General features: G+C 36.5%; 1 protein-coding gene across 2 annotated transcripts in view; it reads left to right on the top strand.

The window, feature by feature from the left end:
- GNAS (GNAS complex locus) overlaps positions 1-19,115 on the top strand; it is a 292,628-nt gene that overhangs the window by 103,691 nt on the left and 169,822 nt on the right. The window contains exons 1-2 of one of the 2 annotated variants that reach the window (XM_036748345.1): positions 1,551-1,707; positions 5,161-5,233. In XM_036748345.1, the coding sequence (XP_036604240.1) occupies positions 1,569-1,707; positions 5,161-5,233 (212 nt within the window). In that variant the 5' untranslated portion in view covers positions 1,551-1,568. Of the gene's footprint in view, positions 1-1,550; positions 1,708-5,160; positions 5,234-19,115 lie in introns of those variants that run through there. The other variant, XM_036748344.1, reaches the window with a different exon arrangement.

Raw genomic sequence — 19,115 nt, 5'->3', positions numbered from 1 at the left:
CCTAGGGAAGCCGGCATTGGGGCTGGGGGCTGGGGGCTGAAGGTTGGGGGGGGAGTGGGCGGGGCGAGGGGAGAGGTCTGCTTTGGGAGACCTTCCCAGTGGATCACTGTGGAGTGTGTGCAGAAGCCCTAGGAAGGATCAAGAGCCTAGAAATGTGATGTGGAAAAAAAAGAGGAAGGTGGGGGGTGGCGGACGGAGAGAGGCCTTGGATTGGAAAAACCACCATTAGAAGGAGGAAGAAGAAACCAGAGACAGGGAAGGAAAAATTCACACACACAAACACGGAGGAAGAGGAGGAGAAGGAATAGACCCCACTGCGTCCAGAAGGGGGGGGTGGGGAACCAGAGAGAACTAGGCAGCTAGAAACCCGGCCTGCGAAGGGTTTTTTTCCTGTTTTACCCCCACCCCCACCCCTGGTGGCCGTGTTTGCTCCATACCCCGGGTGGATTGCTGAGAGTAATTTGCAGGATAGCTGCATTTTGCTTTTCGAAGATTGGTGTCATATATATGTGTGTGTATGTACACACACACACACACACACACACACACACATTTTTTTTTTCCGGGGGGTTGGGAATCTGTTCCTCTCCCCGCCCCGAGCAAAAAGGAAAGGAAGAGAAATTGCCACCGAAGAGGAAGCGGCGGCCCGGAGTTGGATGTGTGGATGACTCTGGGGGCAAAAAGGGATTGATTTAAAAAAATTTTTTCCGCCCACCCAACCCCCACCCAGACCCCCGCGAAGACCCGCGGAGGGTGGGGGGGAAGGTCTGCGGATCCAGGGGCGAGTGGGGGTGGTGGGCTGTGGGCCGTGTCTTGCCCAGGAAAGGGGTCGTAGCTAGTGGAAAGACAGACACCCTCCCCCAGTTGTGGATTTTTTTTCGGGGGGGGGGGTAGTAGGTTTGTTTTTTTTTTTTTTCCGCTCCTGCCGCCGCCGCCGCCGCGGCCACGGGAGGGAGAGCGACTCCCCCTCGGGCGGCCCCGGGGATCGCTCTCGCCCTCGCCCTCGCCGCGGCGCGAAGGGAAGGAGGGTTTAGCGAGAGCGCTCAGGGCGGCGGCGGGGCCCACGGCGGAGCCGGGAAGCGGAGGCAGCAGCAGCGGCGGCGGCGGCGGCGGCGGCCCCAGCGGCAGCGGCAGCGGCAGAAACAGCAGCGGCAGCAGCCGCCGCCGCGGCGCCATCAGCCCCCTCAGCTCGACAGGGCTTCCACAGAGACGGGGGGCGGGGAGGCGGCGGCCCCCGCTCCCCCGCGCCTGGGAGACGATACACACGCACCCTCACCCACACGCAGACGCGCGCACTCACACACACACTCACGCTCACACACTGATATTTTTGGGTAGGGGAGGTTGATTTTGTGAGGTAATTTTTATTTTTACCTCCCCGCCCCCCCCCCAGTCGCCTCGCCCCCCCCCTTACTCCTAGTTCCCCCCCCACCCCGAGTTACATTTTTTTTTCACTTTCTTCGGGGTGGGGGCAGCCAGGCCGGGCCGGGCGGGTCTGACGGACCGAGGCCGCGGGGTGGGGGTGGGGTGGGGGTGGGGGGGCCGCCGCTGCCGCCGCCGCCGCCGCCATGGGGTGCCTGGGGAACAGCAAGACGGAAGATCAGCGGAACGAGGAGAAGGCGCAGCGAGAGGCCAACAAGAAGATCGAGAAGCAGCTGCAGAAGGACAAGCAGGTCTACCGGGCCACCCACCGCCTCCTGCTGCTGGGTAAGGAGGGCGGAGGCAGGGGGGCACCTCGCCCGTCCGGCCCGGCCGGGCCGGGGCCAGAGCGGGGCGCAGACTCTCTTCTCCCTATCTCCCCTCCCCTATCGCCGAGGGAAGGGCCCGGGCCGCCGGCTGCGGGGGGGGGTGGTGGGGGGGCGCGGTTATGTTCCTGGGGGGGGAGAGTTGGGTGATGTTCGATTCGGGGTAGGGGGAGGCAAAGACCTTGGGGAGGGGCTGGAGGTGGAAGGAGGGGCCTAGGAAAGCGAAATTGGGGAAGGGGGGAAGGCGAAAGGAAGGTGGAGGGATTGAAGGAAAGGGACGCCCCCCGGGCCCCCCACCTTCTGGATTGTTTTAGCGGCCTAGGTGGGGAGGGGGGTAGAGCTGGAGCTGTGACTCTTAAAAAAACCGCAATTTTTTTTTTGTTGGGGGGGTGGGAAGAAGAGAGGAGAGATGTGTAAGAGTGCGACGGGGCTTGGGGAACAGGAAACGGGGTGTCAAGGCGTGAGGGTGTGAGGGGGAACCCGCCATCGGAGAGAGGTGATTGGCTAGGGAAAGGGGTGTCACTTGGGGCTCTGTGGAAATGAGGGGGGCTAGGAAGAAGAGGATTTGACAAGGGAAATGGCTGTTTGTGAATGGGAGTGGGGCGGGGGGGGGGGGGGAGTAAAGGCGGAAAGACTGTGACATACGGGCCCAGAGAGGGATTGGGATAATAAAGGTGTTGGTGTTTCCTGGTTGAGGGGTGAACAGGCTGTTCTGGGCTGGAAAAAAGGTGTTTATAGCAACTTAGTGCATTTTATTGTAGACTGCTATATGTGTCCTGAGGGTGATAGGTACATGTATGTACGTGCATGTATATATGTGTAACTAAAATATGTACGTGTACACATATAGTTGTGATCTCTAGGGAAGGGTATAGGGTTAATGATGACAAAATCACAATTTTCTTTACAACCTGATGTCCCACCTCAAAATATGCAGTAATTTAAAACCAAATGCCAGCATTGGTTGCAGGAGCAGGTGAAGACCTCCCCCTCACCCCCAAGTCAGTTCTTTAAAAACTAAGTTTTTCTGTTATTTGGGTCATTTATAACGGACTTAGCAAAAAACAAAATTGGGTAAAATTGAAACATGAAATTTTGTGTTTAAAAAGGTTGATTGAGTCTACACTCCTAGTATTATTTGTAAGTCAGAAGAAGAAATTGTTTATTTCAAATGCTTGATTTATCTTGGTGATTATTTCCCTTTGGTGAAAGGGGTTAGTTCTTGTTAACTGTTAGGAGAGTATCGTCACTATTACTATTTTAATTTCTTTTTTTGGAGAAAGGAAGAGGCCTAAAACAAATTGTAGACATGACTAGGAAGACTACACAAGCATGCATTAGGATGGAAGTTTCCTATTTAATAAAAGTTTTTTAAAAATACATTTAAGTATCCACTCAATTAAGAACTGAAATGCCTTTTCCTTCCCTGCTTCCCAAAGTAATTAATATTTCAAAAAATCAGATTGGTGTAGTAACACTTTTAAAAAAAATCTGCTTATTTTCATCGCCTACCTTTTTTGCTGTTCAAGTCCAAATGTTTGTGAAAACTAAAAATTCTTATCTTAAGTGAAAAAAGTTTTTTTTGTTATTTATGTGCAGTTTTTAAAATCAATGTTTCATATTTTGAGTTTGTTCCATAATGGTAGGACTTTATGTATGTGTTAATATGTATATTAGCAGCATATATTCAAAGAATAAACTTTAAAAGTACTAGAATCTGAATTAACTGAAAGTTAATGTGAAGAGTGTTTTGTTTAAGTATAGAGGTACTTTGTATATGAAATCATGATTCCAAGAGCCCAAGCTGCCTACTTAATTTGTCTCGGTATCATTATGGGCAGTAAGTTGTCCCTTAAGTAAATATTTTGAAGATGTCTATTCCTTGACTATATTGTGATTTGACATGGTATATGATTCAAAATTTCATTCATTCTAGCTAGTAGCATATATTTTTATTTGGTTTTACCAAACAGCTAAAAAAAATAGAAAATTAAAATGCCCCTTATTCTCCTTACTCAGTCTTAGCATAACAGCTTAGAAATTTAATAAATAGTATTCTCCAGTTTATTCTTAAATAATCCATATGATGTATTTATGTTAATGTTCCTAAGGTATGACCTTTCACATTCATAGTAATTCTTCCTTTCAGGTGCTGTTTCATTAGTATTTTTTATATTTTGACATGTGGGCAAGATGGTCTCTAAGGTACATTGTCTGCTTGGAAAATTTATTCATAGAGACTATTTTTAACTCTTAAAAATGTTGATTAGTGGGTTGGTAAAAAGGAAAGAAGAGCAAGAGGCCTTGGGGTCAGGGTAGTTAAAGGTTGAACAGGTTTGTGTGAGAGGGCAAAGAACTGTCAATGCAGAAACTTTTTGGTTGGCATGTGAACACTACAAAAAGCAAAATTAAAAAAAAAAAACTCTTTTAGGTAAGTAGAGAATATTTCTTCAACAAAATTGCACTTTATAAATTGAGAAATTTTCAAAATGGAGGCAATCTTCAGGGTCTAGGATCCTTGAAATGCAGTGGTTTCTAGGAGTATTTTCCTTCTTATGAAAGTACAGAATATATTCTCCTCCTGCCCCCCATGGATGCTCCAATCTAATATTAATGTAATTCTCCTGAAGAAGTTTTAGGTTTGGTACTACTAGGAAGGGAACTTTGGGCAGGAAGACAATGAATGAAGGAAATAAGAAAGCAAATCTTTCACTTTTAACTGGAACATTGATGTCTTGTCCAGACAGACCTAGACCTGAAGCCATAGTTATTTTATTTATTGAGAGGCTGGTGGAAGAGTGGGTAAGTGAGTGGATATTGACATGTTAGAAGTAAATTCCTGTTGTAGCCCAAAGATAAATAAGTAAAGTAAAGACTGCTTTCTGGGAAACTAATGGTTAAAATGTAGCATTTGAACTGTATGTAGAGAGAATTGGAGTTACTAGATTTTGTTTTGAGGAGCATCTCCTGGATATTTTAACTGTTATATATCTTTTCCCATACATGAGTTTTTATATAAATTCATATATATCATACACACTTATACATTTCTATTTAATGGTGATGTATTAAGGAAGTAGTTTCAGAAATTAACTTTGAGTTTTCCCTAGATGACAAACTCATCCTATTCTTTTTCTATGCCACCTCTTTATCCCAATTTAAAAAAAAACAAACTTTTTTTTTGTTTTTTTACCCTATGACAAATTGATGGTGAGATACTTGAAGAGGACCCAGAGCTAATGATTTCTTCAACTATGCACTTGTTTTAATTTACATTGCAACTGGAGTTTCAGGGAGGATTACTATTAATGTCTCCATTATTATTTTTTAATCATGTGTATGGAAAAAACAGCCCTATGTGTCCTGAGTGTCTTTTCGAGCTTCCTGCATAAACTGATTTACTTTCATTTTCTAGGTGCTGGTGAATCTGGTAAAAGCACAATTGTAAAACAGATGAGGATCTTGCACGTCAATGGATTTAATGCTGAGTAAGTGCCTTTATTCCTTAGTCCTATAATATATTTAGTAACAGTTATATATTTTGTACTTTTACAGGATGTACAAAAATGTTTATGAGATTGAGTAGCCAGATAGAATTAAATTTACCAGCCTACATTAAAGAATTAGTCATCTTTTTTCCTGCATCTCATTTCTTCTTTCTTTCTTTTTTTCTTTCTCTTTCTTTCTTTCTTCCTTTCTTTCTGAAACAAAAGCAAAACCACCAGTGGTTTTGTAGAAATCTTTTCAGGTTAAATATAATTTAGTTGGAGGATAGTTAACTTTAAAAACATTTGGCCTCATGATAACCTTGGTCACATCAAGGTTCTGTGTAACAAACTTGAGCAAAAGTTTTTGTTGCAGTTTCTTTCACAACATAGCTGACAATAATTTACCTCCTCTGTGTCACATTGATTCCTTAAGTTGTCAACATTGTTTTCTGGTAGATTTCAATGTATAAAACAATAGTTTTTAAATGTTAATAAGGAAACTTTGTTTCAATATCATTTTTATGTAAAGCCTTTATATTTATCAGGTATGGGAAGCCTTGTTAAATATTTTTCATTTTGTGACTAAGGCTATTTGGTTAAATATTTTCATACTTGTCTTGACAAATTTCAATTGAATCTTTTGATAGTTAAGTTGAAGAGAGCATTAAGCCTGAAAATCAGTTCTTATCAGTTAATCTATTTATAGAATCTTAAGATCCCATATTATCCTGGTTGTATTATGTGACTTACCTTTTACTTGTTCTCCATTGCTATTATTTGTTTAGTTAAAGGACCAGAATATTTAACTTGGGTCAGAAAAAAATTCTTTGCGTAAAATCTTCATCTTTCAAAACACTAGGGGAAAATCTTTCCTGTTTGCATTTAGTGTCTATTATGCAGTATCTTGATACTCTGAAAATATTTTAAAGAAGTATTGAGATAGTTAAAATGTTAATGTGACTTTGAATAATTGTCGTTTTTTGAGAGCTTTTGCTTGTATTGTTTCTTCCTTAATCCTTTGATGATCATTAGATCTCATTTAATTGTGTGATTGTTCTTTGACTGTTATAATAATGTTTAGGGTGTCTATTTTTTTAGATTTTGCTGTTTGGAACATATGTAAGAAGCTATTACTATTTTCTTAGTATAGAATGGTTATACCAAAAGGTTTGATGAACTTGGTAGTTAAGTAGTTTTTTTATTTTTGAAATATGAATTTGCTACAAGCTATCCTGATCTTTGGAGGAAGATTTGAATTCAGAATTTTCTCAGAAGTCTAGCATAATACATTTTACTTTGTATTTGTAAGGAGAGTTAATGCTTTTACTTGAGAGACAGCATTTCCTTTATAAAATTAGTTTCAAGAAATGATTAAAATAAGATATTCCTTATATACCTGTAGAAGTTTGTCTAGTTTTCTTTGGCTGTAATGGAAATACAAACTGAGCATAACATGTGGAATGAAGGAAAATGTATAGGATATTATCTGATTTTGTTATTCATCTTGCCAAGACAAAAAAAAAGAATGAGATTATAATAGTGTAATCTATATATTACCTTTCCCCCAAGAATACAAAACATTTTCATAGATATGTTAGGAACAGAGGATGACTCCTACCATTTTACAAATGAAGCAGAGAGGTATTTACAGTTGAAGGTTAAATGACTTACCTAAGTCATACAGAAAATCAGTGTCATTGTCAAGATAAGGAGTAATCTGCTGACTCATTAGACTACCTGTTCTTTCTTTTAAACCAAGGCATAATTTATCTCTCCTTGAAAAATAATTAGACTAAAGCATAGAATTTTAAGCTGTATAAGAAAAACAAAGTGACGTATTTAACTAGACATAGTTTAGAACTTGTGATTACATTAGTGTTTTGTTTTTACAGATTAGTAATTTGTTTTGATGATTTTATAAATATTGGAAATTAACAAAATAGTTTTATAGATGCATGCAAAAATGCTGGGTTAAAAAAAACAAAAAGGAGACATTTTAGCAATGGTTGTATGACTTTGTGAGCATGTGTGTAGTATACGGTGAGCATAGTAGTTTTGGCAGCTTCTGGAATCACTCCACAGCCCACCAAGCATGACTACATTGAATTTCTTCTATATGAACACAAGTCATGGTGTTTCTACTGGTGAAATAGAAGAAATTCAGCAAAAATATTCTATTTGTCAGATAGTATTTTGTGGCTTAAATCACAATTATTTTTGTAGCCCTGATAAACACTTTGATGTCCTTTACTGAAGGGTTACTCTTGTGATAGTTTCGTGTTAGAATTTTTAACTACATGTGTTGTATGCTATTCTGTTTTAAAATAGTCTTAAAGTATCCATGGCCCTCAGCTTTCTCATCTGCAAAATAAAGGACTTGGTTGGATTAGGTGATCTCTAAAGTCCCTTCCAACTTTAAATCTGCGATCCTGTGATTCTGTCATAAATGTCTTTTGTCGGGAGGCAATGTCGTGTAATGAAAAAAGTTCTGCACTTGGAGGCAGGAGACCTGGGTTTGTGCCATGATTCTGATGTCTCACTTGGAGGATAGATATGCAAATGAACCTCAATTTCTTCATATGTAAAATGAAGATTATAATACTTCCATTGGCTACCTTCTAGAGTTACTATGAGGAAAGTGAAGTGTAGATCTAAAAGTGCTATGTATGTATGAGTGGTTATTTGCATATGTCTGTATGCAATTTTTAATATTTTAATCAGTTACCTTAGTGTATTTAAGACCAAGGATTTTATAAATGAAGTGCACATTTTTTTAACAACCTAATATACCAGGTGATTAAATTGACCATCCAATACTTTCCTAAATACATCTAATTTTATATTTGAAGTTATGATGCATATCAAAAATGTCTCCAAAAATGTATCCAATTGCCTATTTTAGGTGCTTCCAAAACTGTCATTAAACTTGCTAAGTTCTTTAAAATAGAAAATGCCCTTTTGAGTTTAAAATAGTAGATTTATTTTTGCATTTTTGATGTGACTGATTATTTGACTCACAAAGGTGAGAAAGTAGGTGTTATAAGTAGGTAGTATAATTTAGCAATGAAACCTCAGACTGAAGCTTTGTTAACTACACAGCAACTACAGACTAAGTTTTATGTTAGTTCCTCTCTAGCTCTGAATCCTATGAGCCTAAGTCATGAACTTGAAACTTCTAATATTGTTTGTAAAGAGCTAAACAAATAAAAACCAAATTATAACCTCTCCCTCCCCTCCCAAAAAAAAACACTACTGATGACACTGTGCATACACTAATGAACTATGAAAGACTATTGCATTTAACAGTATCCATGTGTATTGCTTTGGGGTGATTTCAAACATGATTCAACATTTTAGTTATTTTAAGGTTTGTACTTACTGTGAATAAAGAAGTTCATTGTAAAGTCAGTAAATTTCATTAAATTTCAAAGGTTAAAAATAATACTATATTCTTGTGACAGAATCATTTATTGAAATTCTAGACTTTATTAAGTGAATTCACATATAAGTCAAAACAAATTAGGAGCCATTAGTTTTCTCCCCACTCTTTAAATAATATGTATTAGATAACTTCCAGTTATTTAGATATTTAGTCTTAAAATCAGGAAGATTAGTCTACATGAATTGGTTGAGCTTTTTCTATTTTATGAATGACTTGGAATGAGTCATAAATACATACATTTATGAATTTGGCCGTGCATATATGTTGTTAATAAGTTACCTACACTTGTCGCAAAATGATTCTAAAATACTTAATTCTTGACACATTTATGAAAATTTTACCGATGTTATTATCAGTCAACAAGTAAAATATCCTGTAGTGTTATTTATTTTAAAATACTTTACTGTTTCAATTGGTTTTTATAGTCTACATATATGTTTCAAGGACTGCTATATGGGAAGGATTAATCTTTGAAGTTGGCTCATTTTCTTTACAATTCTAGAAGTTGCAAAAATATATACTTTGGACTTTAGTCTTTTGAGTATAAAAGAGGATGGTTATCATGTGAACATGACAACTAAAAAAGGCTTACTTGTTTGAGTTCTAAAGTACATTAGCCAGGATGCTATTGACAAAACTATAACTTTTATAAACTACATATTTTTGAACTTTCAAAATTATTTTATTCCTGTAGACTATTAAATTCTTTCTCCTTGCATATTATTAAGACATAAAAGAATGAAGACAGAATGGGGAGAATTGTACAGAATGTGGAAGCTAAAGTACTATCTTAACAAATGCCAGGCCTGTCAGAATATCTTCCCAGTTTGTTGTTGTTGTTGTTTTGCCAGAAATAGAACTAGGTAGCAGAGTCCATCTTCAGAGAAGAACTGAAAATAGTTGTTTTTGGTCATTGGGTAAAGTAGTTGGGTCTGTGTGTGTTTTCTTTTTTTTTTTGGAGACAGTCTTAAATGTAGGTCAATGATTATAAACTTTCTGAGACAAACTACACATTCCCCAGAAATACCACTACCACTAACTAATATTTTTAGAAGCTTAGAAATTTTGCTTTTTGTAAGATATTGAAAGTTTTACTTCAGTTTCATAATTTATAGTATCTGTTAAAGTAATATGCAATAAAAAGAGAAAAGTACTGAAATGGACTTTGGATGCTTTAACCATGAAGGAAAGTTCATTTCTGTTTTAACTTTTGCCCCAACACTTGACAGGGCAATGTCTTTTTACAAGGTTAGTTAAGCAATAATAATCTACAGCGTACCCATTGGGTAAATATTATGATTAAAACTGGGCACTGCATGCATTTTTAAAGGATGCAGCCATTGTTTACTAAATTTTTTTATCTTAATTTGGTAGGTATATACACATTTATTTATTAGCTACACATTTATTTTATAAATGGAATTTTTAAAAGTTTTTGTTTTGAGTTTTTAATGAAAAATATATTGATTTTTAATTTTTAGAAAATCAATATAGTTGAGTTCTTCTGTGGTACAGATAAGACACTTAAACCACAGCTTCTCTTTTCTTCTATTTTTAAAAAGAGGAAATGAAATCCCCAGACTGGTTCCTCTGTGGAAGAAGCCATAGGTAATCTCAGAGATTGTTATATTTAGCCTTTGAATGACATACAGGGGAATTCTTCATGTGGGTCATAGTGTTTTTTATTTTTATCTCTTCCAACTCCGTTTTTTCTTTTTCCTTACCACAGTGGTATCAGAAACAATGGTTCTTGAACTCAGGAGGAAATATTCATAGTCTTAGATCTAGAAGGGTCTTTAGAGATTATCTAGATCAGGTCATTCATTTCCCAGATGAGGAAACTGCCACCTTGAAAGGTTGAATGACTTGCCCAGGGTCACCCATGTAGTAATTGGCAGAGCTGGTAGGACTTAAACTGAAGTTTTATAACTCCAATTCTGTGTTCCAAATGATAACCTTCTTGGGAGTGTTTACAGTCAAATAGAATCATTCATTTACTTGGTAAATTTGGATTTTATCTGGAGCTGGGTGGAACTATTAGTTTACACTAAACAAATTGATAAACAGGTTAGCTAAAATATTTAAAGTACTGTGAAATAATTTAACTTTCATCAAAGGGGAAGTTTGTTTTTTACCTGAAAGCTAAACATGCAGATTTATTTATTTATATTTTGATTGCAGGAAAATACATTAACTTTGATTAAATTACTAAAGAACAGCATAATTTAGAAAAAAACACAGGAATTACTTCTATTCCTAAATAATGTTTTGTTAACACAATTATTATATTGTAAATATGCCCAAAGTAGTGTGGTACAGTGGAGAGAGGCCTGGATTTAGAATCAAAGGTTCTAGTTTTGTGTTCCAGCTCTACTACCTGCTACCCTTGTGACTTTGGATAAGTAACTTAGCACCCCTGCATCTCACTCTCCTCATCAGCAAAATGAAAGGATTTAACTAGAGAATTTCTCTTCCTGCTCTGAATCATATGATCCTGTGATTTTACTATCTTATTTATCTTTCATGATTTGTCACTAGTTTGTGAAATAATACCTGTGGTTTTTTTTCCCAATAAAGATTTTGTTTTAGTTACAAGAAGGCTATTCTCATCCTGTCTGAAAGATTAATGCCTGGTCAGCTTTCACTATTTTAAAGATTGTTGCTAATACCTCAGTATATATTCTTTTTCTTGGGCACTTGAATTTTGTGATTGTTGACATACTATTTGAAGCTGAAGATGATTACATATGTAACTTTAATAAAACAGACATAATTTAGTTGTTAATATCCTAAAGTTTTCTTTAGGGACACTTTTTTTTAACTGAGTATTAACATCAGGAAGACCTGAGCTAATAAACTGTTTTTGGCACTTAATAGCTGTGTGGCCATGCACAATCATTTGTCCCTCTGAACTTCAGTTTCCTGATCTGTAAAGTGTGGATAGTGTTCCTAGCCCACAGAGCTATTGTAAAATTTAAATGATGTAATTAATGTACATAAAATGCTTTGAAAATTTTAAAGCATTATCTAATTGTCAGATATGATTTATTATTATTTCTTCCTCATCTTTCTTCATATTTGTAGTATATATGAGAGACTATGGAAAACTTTATTTTCAGTTTATACTTTTATCATGCAGAAGACATCATGGCATAGTGGATTCAACTTAAAGCCAGAATAACCTGGGTTCAGATTCTGTCTCTGATACATACTGACAGTGTGAACCTTGACAAGTCACTTAACTTTTCAATGCACTAAGCCAGAGGTGTCAAAAATGCCAGCTGGGAGCCACATGCAGTCCACAACTCTTCTGGTTGCAGAACCAGATTATAATGCAATTGTGAAATATTTAACAAAATAAATGAACATACGCTAAAACAGATAATATTTCATTTTAAAATGTCAGTATATGGCCTGCAAGAATCTTTATGTATGGTTTAGTTTTCCTCCGTTTCTATTTGATTTTGATGCCACCACTGTCAGCAACAAACATACATTGGAAAAGGTGTTGACCTGCATTTATAGAGGGAGTTTCCTCATATGGGAGTTCCTTAAACTAACTTATGGGTCCAATCCCCCATCCCTTATTTTATCATACACATATAATTTATTCAGACCAAAGCGGGAAAAGATCGACTTACTCCTTTTGTCGAGGAGAGGAGGATATATCAATGTTCATCCTAAACACTTATGAATGAATTTTACTTCCTTTAGTTTTCCCTCAGCAAGAACCAGTGATTTCACAATCTCTGATAAAAAATTATTTCAATACTACACTGTTTCAGATATTAAAACAAAGTAGTTAACTTTTAAGGTCCCAGAAATGTGTTTACAGTACTAGTATACTTAAGATTTTATCTCACTATATATTTTTCCTTTCTTGTTTCCTCTCTCCCTCCCTCCTTACCTCTCTCCCCCAAAAGTTGTGCTTTTCCTCATTGTCCTTTTTCCTTAGTACTATTCAAAACTTGCTTCAGATATCATATTTGGCAGGCATTGGCAACCTGTAAAAAGTGTGGTGTGCCAGGTTCTAGTTGTCACACTCCTGTTTCCTACTGGGCACACCCTAACTGTAGTAGTGTTAGGGGATTCTAACAGGTATACAATTTCTGTTGAACCTGAAGGCACAGAGTCATCACAGATTGTCCTTAAATAGTACTGACCATGCTGGACCTCTGGCAAAGGGTCAGAATTGACCACAGGCACAAGACACTGAAAGGGAATACATATTGTAGTGCTGTGCATCTATCCATAGAATTATGAGTCCAGTCTCACAGACATCAGCAATGATTGCATTGCCTTTTCCCCTTAAATACATTAACTGCCTGTTGTATCCTGTACTCTTAGAATAGTTGCATGTTTTTGTACTTTGGTGGCTCAACTTTGCCATCTCCTTTGCAGTGCTAACACCAAGCCCTTACTTTCTGGTGTATGCTTGTAAGGTAGAATTTGTGTGCTAGTTTTTTAAGGGGACAGATGAATATATGCTCATTCTGAGGAGTGTTTGGTGATTATACTTATAGGGGAGGGAGCAACTGAAAGTGACTCTCCTCAAATATTATTGTGGTACCAGCTGGCCAATACATCCCTAAAAATTAGCCTATTTATCTTCTTTAGTATATTCAGTAAGTTTGAATTCCACTGATATGTCACATGTATTCATTTTTGATGATAATCCTATTAGTTTGGTTTCAGGTTTTTTGAGACTTATTAATATCTATTGATTAGATTGTGGTCCTTTGAAAAACTTCTCAGATTGTGCTCTATTAGATGGATGTAATATCTTACATTACACAGTTAAAAAGGAAATAGAAGACATAGTACTTTGGACTTAAAGAGTTTTTAATCTAGGGGTCAGAAACAATTTTTGGTACTAATTTTGCTATAAACTTGAACCAGTATTTTTCATCATTTTCTTCATTTGGAGAATGATAACATCTAAATAGGAATGATATATTATCATTTTTCTCATGTACTATTTGCAATTTTCTTGTTGAAATCTATATTAAGATAAATATTAATCTTGTGTTTTTATTTTATAATTCCATTTTTCTCAAACCAAATCTAAACTGACAAGTTTATATTTATTCGTAAGTTTGTCAAAGAACTAGAGTAAATTTTTTTTAAAAATTATAATTACTTTGCAAATGAAAAAAGCATATAAATATTTGTATTAGCTATTTGTGACCTTTTGAGTTTCTAGGTATTCTAAATTGAAGACTACTTATATTGAACTTATTTATTTAAAAAATGTTGTTACAAGTACTTTTCTGATAGTCATAAAAGGAGAAAATATTTTTGTACCAGGAAATTGTGGGCAAAACTCATCTTGTTTTGTCCCTTTTGTGTTATAAAGATAGTTACCTGGTGGGATTAGCCACCTGTTTCTTTACCATATTCTCAATGGAATTGTGAAATAAATCACCATAGAATCTTACCTACTGATGTTCATTTAGCGTAGGCACCAGAAAACAATTATCTGTCCCTGCTGCACCTCTAGACTCCCGAGAGCAATGAGCTAATTGTTTAGGCAGAGATGTGGAATTCTTCCCTCTAACTACAGATCTCAGATATTCCAATTTAGCCATAGCCATTCCAATTTGACCTTAGAACTAGTTGTATGATTGTCCCTTTAGGTATGTGAATTACTGCTTTTTCTTTTAACTATTTGTTAAATGTAGAAGTTAAATTATACATATGTGGATGTATAACAGACCTATTTCATTACTCTTATATATTTTATGTTGGAAAAAAAATGCAGTGTAATGGGAAGAGACAGGAATAAGAAGACCTCATTTCAGATACAGCCTTTGACTTCAGCTGTGTGATCCAGGGCAAAATACTTAACTTTTGTACCTTAGGCAACTCCTAGTATTTATCTACCAAGTCATAGCAAGGTTTCAGCCTAGCTATATTTGCAGAAGGGGTTCCTATATTTGGAACTCTTAACCTTTTTTTTCATGAACATCTTTGGTGATCTGTTGAAGCCTGCAGATGCTTTCTTAGAATAATAATGTATAAACTTTAAAGGATAGCAGTTGTATTGAAATACAATTATAAAAATCTTTTTTAAAAAATTAATGTACCCCAAGTTAAGAACCTCTTTGTTGCATCATAGTTTGAGCTCCTCATGCTGGTGAAATTACAGATCCTTAGTATCTGTATTACAGACATGTATACATATGCATTTATTTTTACAAATAACTAATTTTTATATATTTTATGAATATTAGAGGGGTGGGGAACCTACAGCCACATGTGGCCTCAAGGCTGCAGGTTTCCCACCCCTGATGTACAATGTGACATAAGAATTCATGCTTAAGAAGCTCATCACATATTTAGAGCATGTTTCTAGGCAAAGATTAGTTGGGAAGTTTATTAAACTGTAATTTTCAGAAAAGGCACATCTTCAATAGTATTTAAAAGTAAAAGATTGGTCAGTCTGAAAGAAGATGTAATTGGGTAGGACCAGGAAAACTCAAAGGACTAAATGATACAAATTTCATGAATGTAAATGAGGGCAGTTATTTTGGGAGGAAATAGTTACAAAATACTTGAAAATAGTAAACTTTTTTTTGCTTCTAAAAGTAGCATTCTTGTATATATGGTTATATATAATTTGTATGTAAGAATTTCTACCCTTTATGATAGTCTTCTGTCAGTTTTACTATGACTATTTGTTATTGTATATTTCTCTTGAGAATGTAAGGTAATCAGTAAATATATTATCTCTTCAATGCATTATGAACATAAATATTTAAATTCTGAAAATTGATCTAATAGAATAACTAAATTTGATTTGCCTTCAGCTTGTTCTCAGAACTTAAATTTGTTTAATATTTAGTTTTATGGTATTTGGATTAAATTGTGTAACAGTAAGCAGTTAGCTCAATTCTATGATTGTTTCCTAAACTATGAAACCCCTCTCCCTACCATATTTCTATTCACATCTGATTTTTATATTGAACCCAAAGGAATTAATTCATTATAGACTGATTTATTTGAGATTATAATAGCATCCATAACAAAAAAATGAGAATTTTGTTTAAAGATATAACTTCTTTTGAAGAAATGAATACTTTATACTTAATTTCTAAAATATCCTTTTAAAAACATTTTATGTTAAATCAATAGAGCTATGCATTTTATTTTTTATTCATTTTAAACTTAAATACAAAGTGACAAAAAATTACATGCATATAGCACAGCACAAAAAGAGGATTATGAAACCATAAATCTCTATTTCACAGTATTTATTTTTTTTGTTTAAAGAACTATGTAATAAACACTATACACCATTTTCAAAGCTACCCTGCTTTGCTTCCTTTTGAATTTTCTTTTGTTCTCTGCTGAATATTTTTTATATTTTTTCTTCCTCCCTTCCCACCCTGCCCTATAAAAGGCCTCCGTGTATTGGTAATTAAGGTGGGATTTTTTTTACTGTTTTAGAACGCTAAATTAGTTAAGTGTGTTTGATTGAGTCTTACTCAGTGCAAAGCCCCAGGCTGGTTAGCAAACTAGTTCCATAGTTTGAGAGAGGCAGGAAGCCCCCAGGCCCTAAGGGGAGTTGCTAAGACCAGAGCCAACGTTTGATGACATCTAAAGACTGTGTAAAGAGAGAGCAGAGTTGTTTGCTGGGGGCTCTCACTCTTAGAGGAATGTTGATGTGGAGACTTTGGGCAGCTGTAGTTAAGAGCCTCCAGCTTGTGAACCCAGATGTTGATGGTTTCTTGGTAACTATGAATTGTGATCTGGTCTGTTTATATTGTGTATGTTTGTAACTTGCTTGTATTTGCTCTGAAGTTCAGGTTGCTGGCTTTTTCTCCTGAACTAAGTGAATGATATTTGTATGTTGTATTAAAGTAAGATTGTTAACCCCTTAATGTTACTTTCCTTAGTAAAGCAGATCAAAAGAACCTGTGCTGGCAGCATTCTTGTTGTTGGGTTTGTGTTGGTCTTTCTTCCCCACAACAGCAGCTAGCCAAATTGTTGTTACACTCCATTAGACACAGATATATATATGTATATGTATATGTGTGTTTGCATGTATGTAAAACCATATTACACATACTTCTGTTTATCAGTTATTTCTCTGGAGGTGGATAGTATCCTTCTTCATTGGTCCTTTGTAGTTGATTTAAATATTTATAATACTCAAAATAACTTAGTCATTCTTCAAACAATATTGCTGTTACTGTGTACAACATTCTCTTGGTTCTATTCATTTCACTTTTCATTATTTCATGCAACAAAGGTATGTGTTTTCATATTTATCTGGAGAGGTTGGTGCTTTATTTTCTATAATGCAATCCTCGTATTTGCAAGAGGAACTTTAATTATTCTGTGGGTATTTATTTGGTTAATGTTTGCTAAGTAGTTATTGTAGAAAAAACTTGAACTTTATAACTTCCCTAACTGCAACAGCCAATCTGTTAACTATTGAAATTCATTTATATGATATTTTTAAAAGGAGAATTTATTAAATCTGTTACTGAATCGATGGTTTTATTTGAATATGGAATTTCAAATGAGAAATTCTTTAGATTCAAATCCTATTAAACTATGATTTGTGATCTTGGGTAGTTCACCATCAACAAACATTTATTAGGAGTTTACTATTTGCTGAGGTCTGTGCTAGATAAAATACAAAAATTAAATAAATCCTTATAGAATTTGCACTCTAGTGGGGGGGTGGGATATGACATACTCAACTAAGATAAATTTAGAATAAGCATGGTACAGTGAAAAGACTGCTGAGTTCAAGTTCTAGTACTATCACTCACTATCTTTGTGATCTTGGGCAAGTCACTTAACATCTCTGGGCCTCACTTTCTGCTACTGTAAGTTAAGAGAGTAGAGCAAGATCATTTTCAGTGTCTCTTTCATTGCTAAATCTCTGATCATATGATTTATGCCTGCTATGCTATTTATGCCTGAGGGGCAAAGGAAATGTTACAGACTGGGGGAATATGGAAAAGCTTCATGGTGATGATTTATCACCTGGGGCTTAAAGGATAGGTAGAATTTTTGATGATATTTAAATTCAGGAAAGTACATTCCAGCCATAGGGAATAGCATGACATAAGACAGAAAGGCAGGATAATGTAGGATAAGTACAGGAGGCATCAGGTAAGCTTCTTTGAATGGAACAATAGCAAATGTGGAAAGCAATAGTGTGAAATTAGGTTGGAAAATAATACTAGGAAATTTGAGGAGGGAGAGAGTATTGGTGACTAGGGAGGCTTCGTGGAGTAAATAACACCTGAACTGAGGCTTGAAGAATCCTTGTTAGGTTCTGTTGTGCCATTTTCTCCTGGCTCTTCTACCTGTTTGAATAGCCTTTGTTCTCTTTGCTGATTCATCTTTCTGCTTATTTTTTCTAAATCTGAGTGAAGGGCTTGACTATTCCCCAAGTTTCAGTGCCCACTGAATTCAGTGCCCCCCCACACACACACACAGCTCCCAAATATATCAAGCCTAAACATGTCAAGACAGCTAAGTAGCTCAGTGAATGGAGTTCTGGGCCTGGATTCAGGAAGACCTGACTTCAAATGTGGCCTCAAATACTTTATTATACTTTATTAAAACTGTGTGACCCTGGGCAAGTCACTTAACTTGTTTGCCTCAATTTCTTCATCTGTTTAATGAGAATAATAAGAACACTTACCTCCCAGGGTGATTGTGAGGATCAAATGAGATCATATATGTAAAATGCTTAGCCCTGTGCCTTTCACATGTTAGCCTCTTTATGAAAGTTAGCAATTGTTGTTAATTGAATTCCAACCTTGCATCTCCCAGCTGCACTTGAGTATTGGTACTTTTGATGTCTTGTCAGTGCTTCAAACTGAGTATATCCAAAACTCTTCTCATTCTTCCAACCTGCCTCTTTTCACAACCTCTCTAATCTCTTTGACTTTGTGAAAAGTCAAAATCAAAAGTCATCTTTGACTCTTCTTTCTATTTCTTCTCTCATATCTAGTTAGTTGTAGAATCCTGTATATCATTCTTCTGTTCCCATCTGTCCTCTTCTCTCTGCCTCCTCAGGCCTTCTTTGATGATAGGAATAGCCTCAGAACTGGTCTTCCCTTTGACTCTTCTCTATTGTCCATCCTTCACACAGCTTCCAGAATAATCTTACTAAGGTGCAGATCTGATCATGTCATTCCCCTGCTCAAAAATATTAAATTGCTCCCTAGAATAGGATGAAATATATACTTCTTTGCCAGGCACTTATAAGCTACCTCCAACCTATTTTATTTTAAATTACTTCTATGTGCATGCTGTTTCAGCCAGACTTCACCTTTTATTATTTTCCTACCTCATCTGACTTCTCCCAGCTCTTTTCACATATGTACAGCCCCTTTCAGTATGCCTCCAACACTCTTTCCTCCTTATCTCTACACCTATCCCTTGCTGTGCTTAGCACAGTACCTGGCACAT

Source organism: Trichosurus vulpecula, chromosome 3, assembly GCF_011100635.1.
Source record: "Trichosurus vulpecula isolate mTriVul1 chromosome 3, mTriVul1.pri, whole genome shotgun sequence".
Lineage (NCBI taxonomy): Eukaryota > Metazoa > Chordata > Mammalia > Diprotodontia > Phalangeridae > Trichosurus > Trichosurus vulpecula.
The sequence above is the reverse complement of the archived record's forward strand: the minus strand, read 5'-3'. Positions and strand labels throughout refer to the sequence as shown.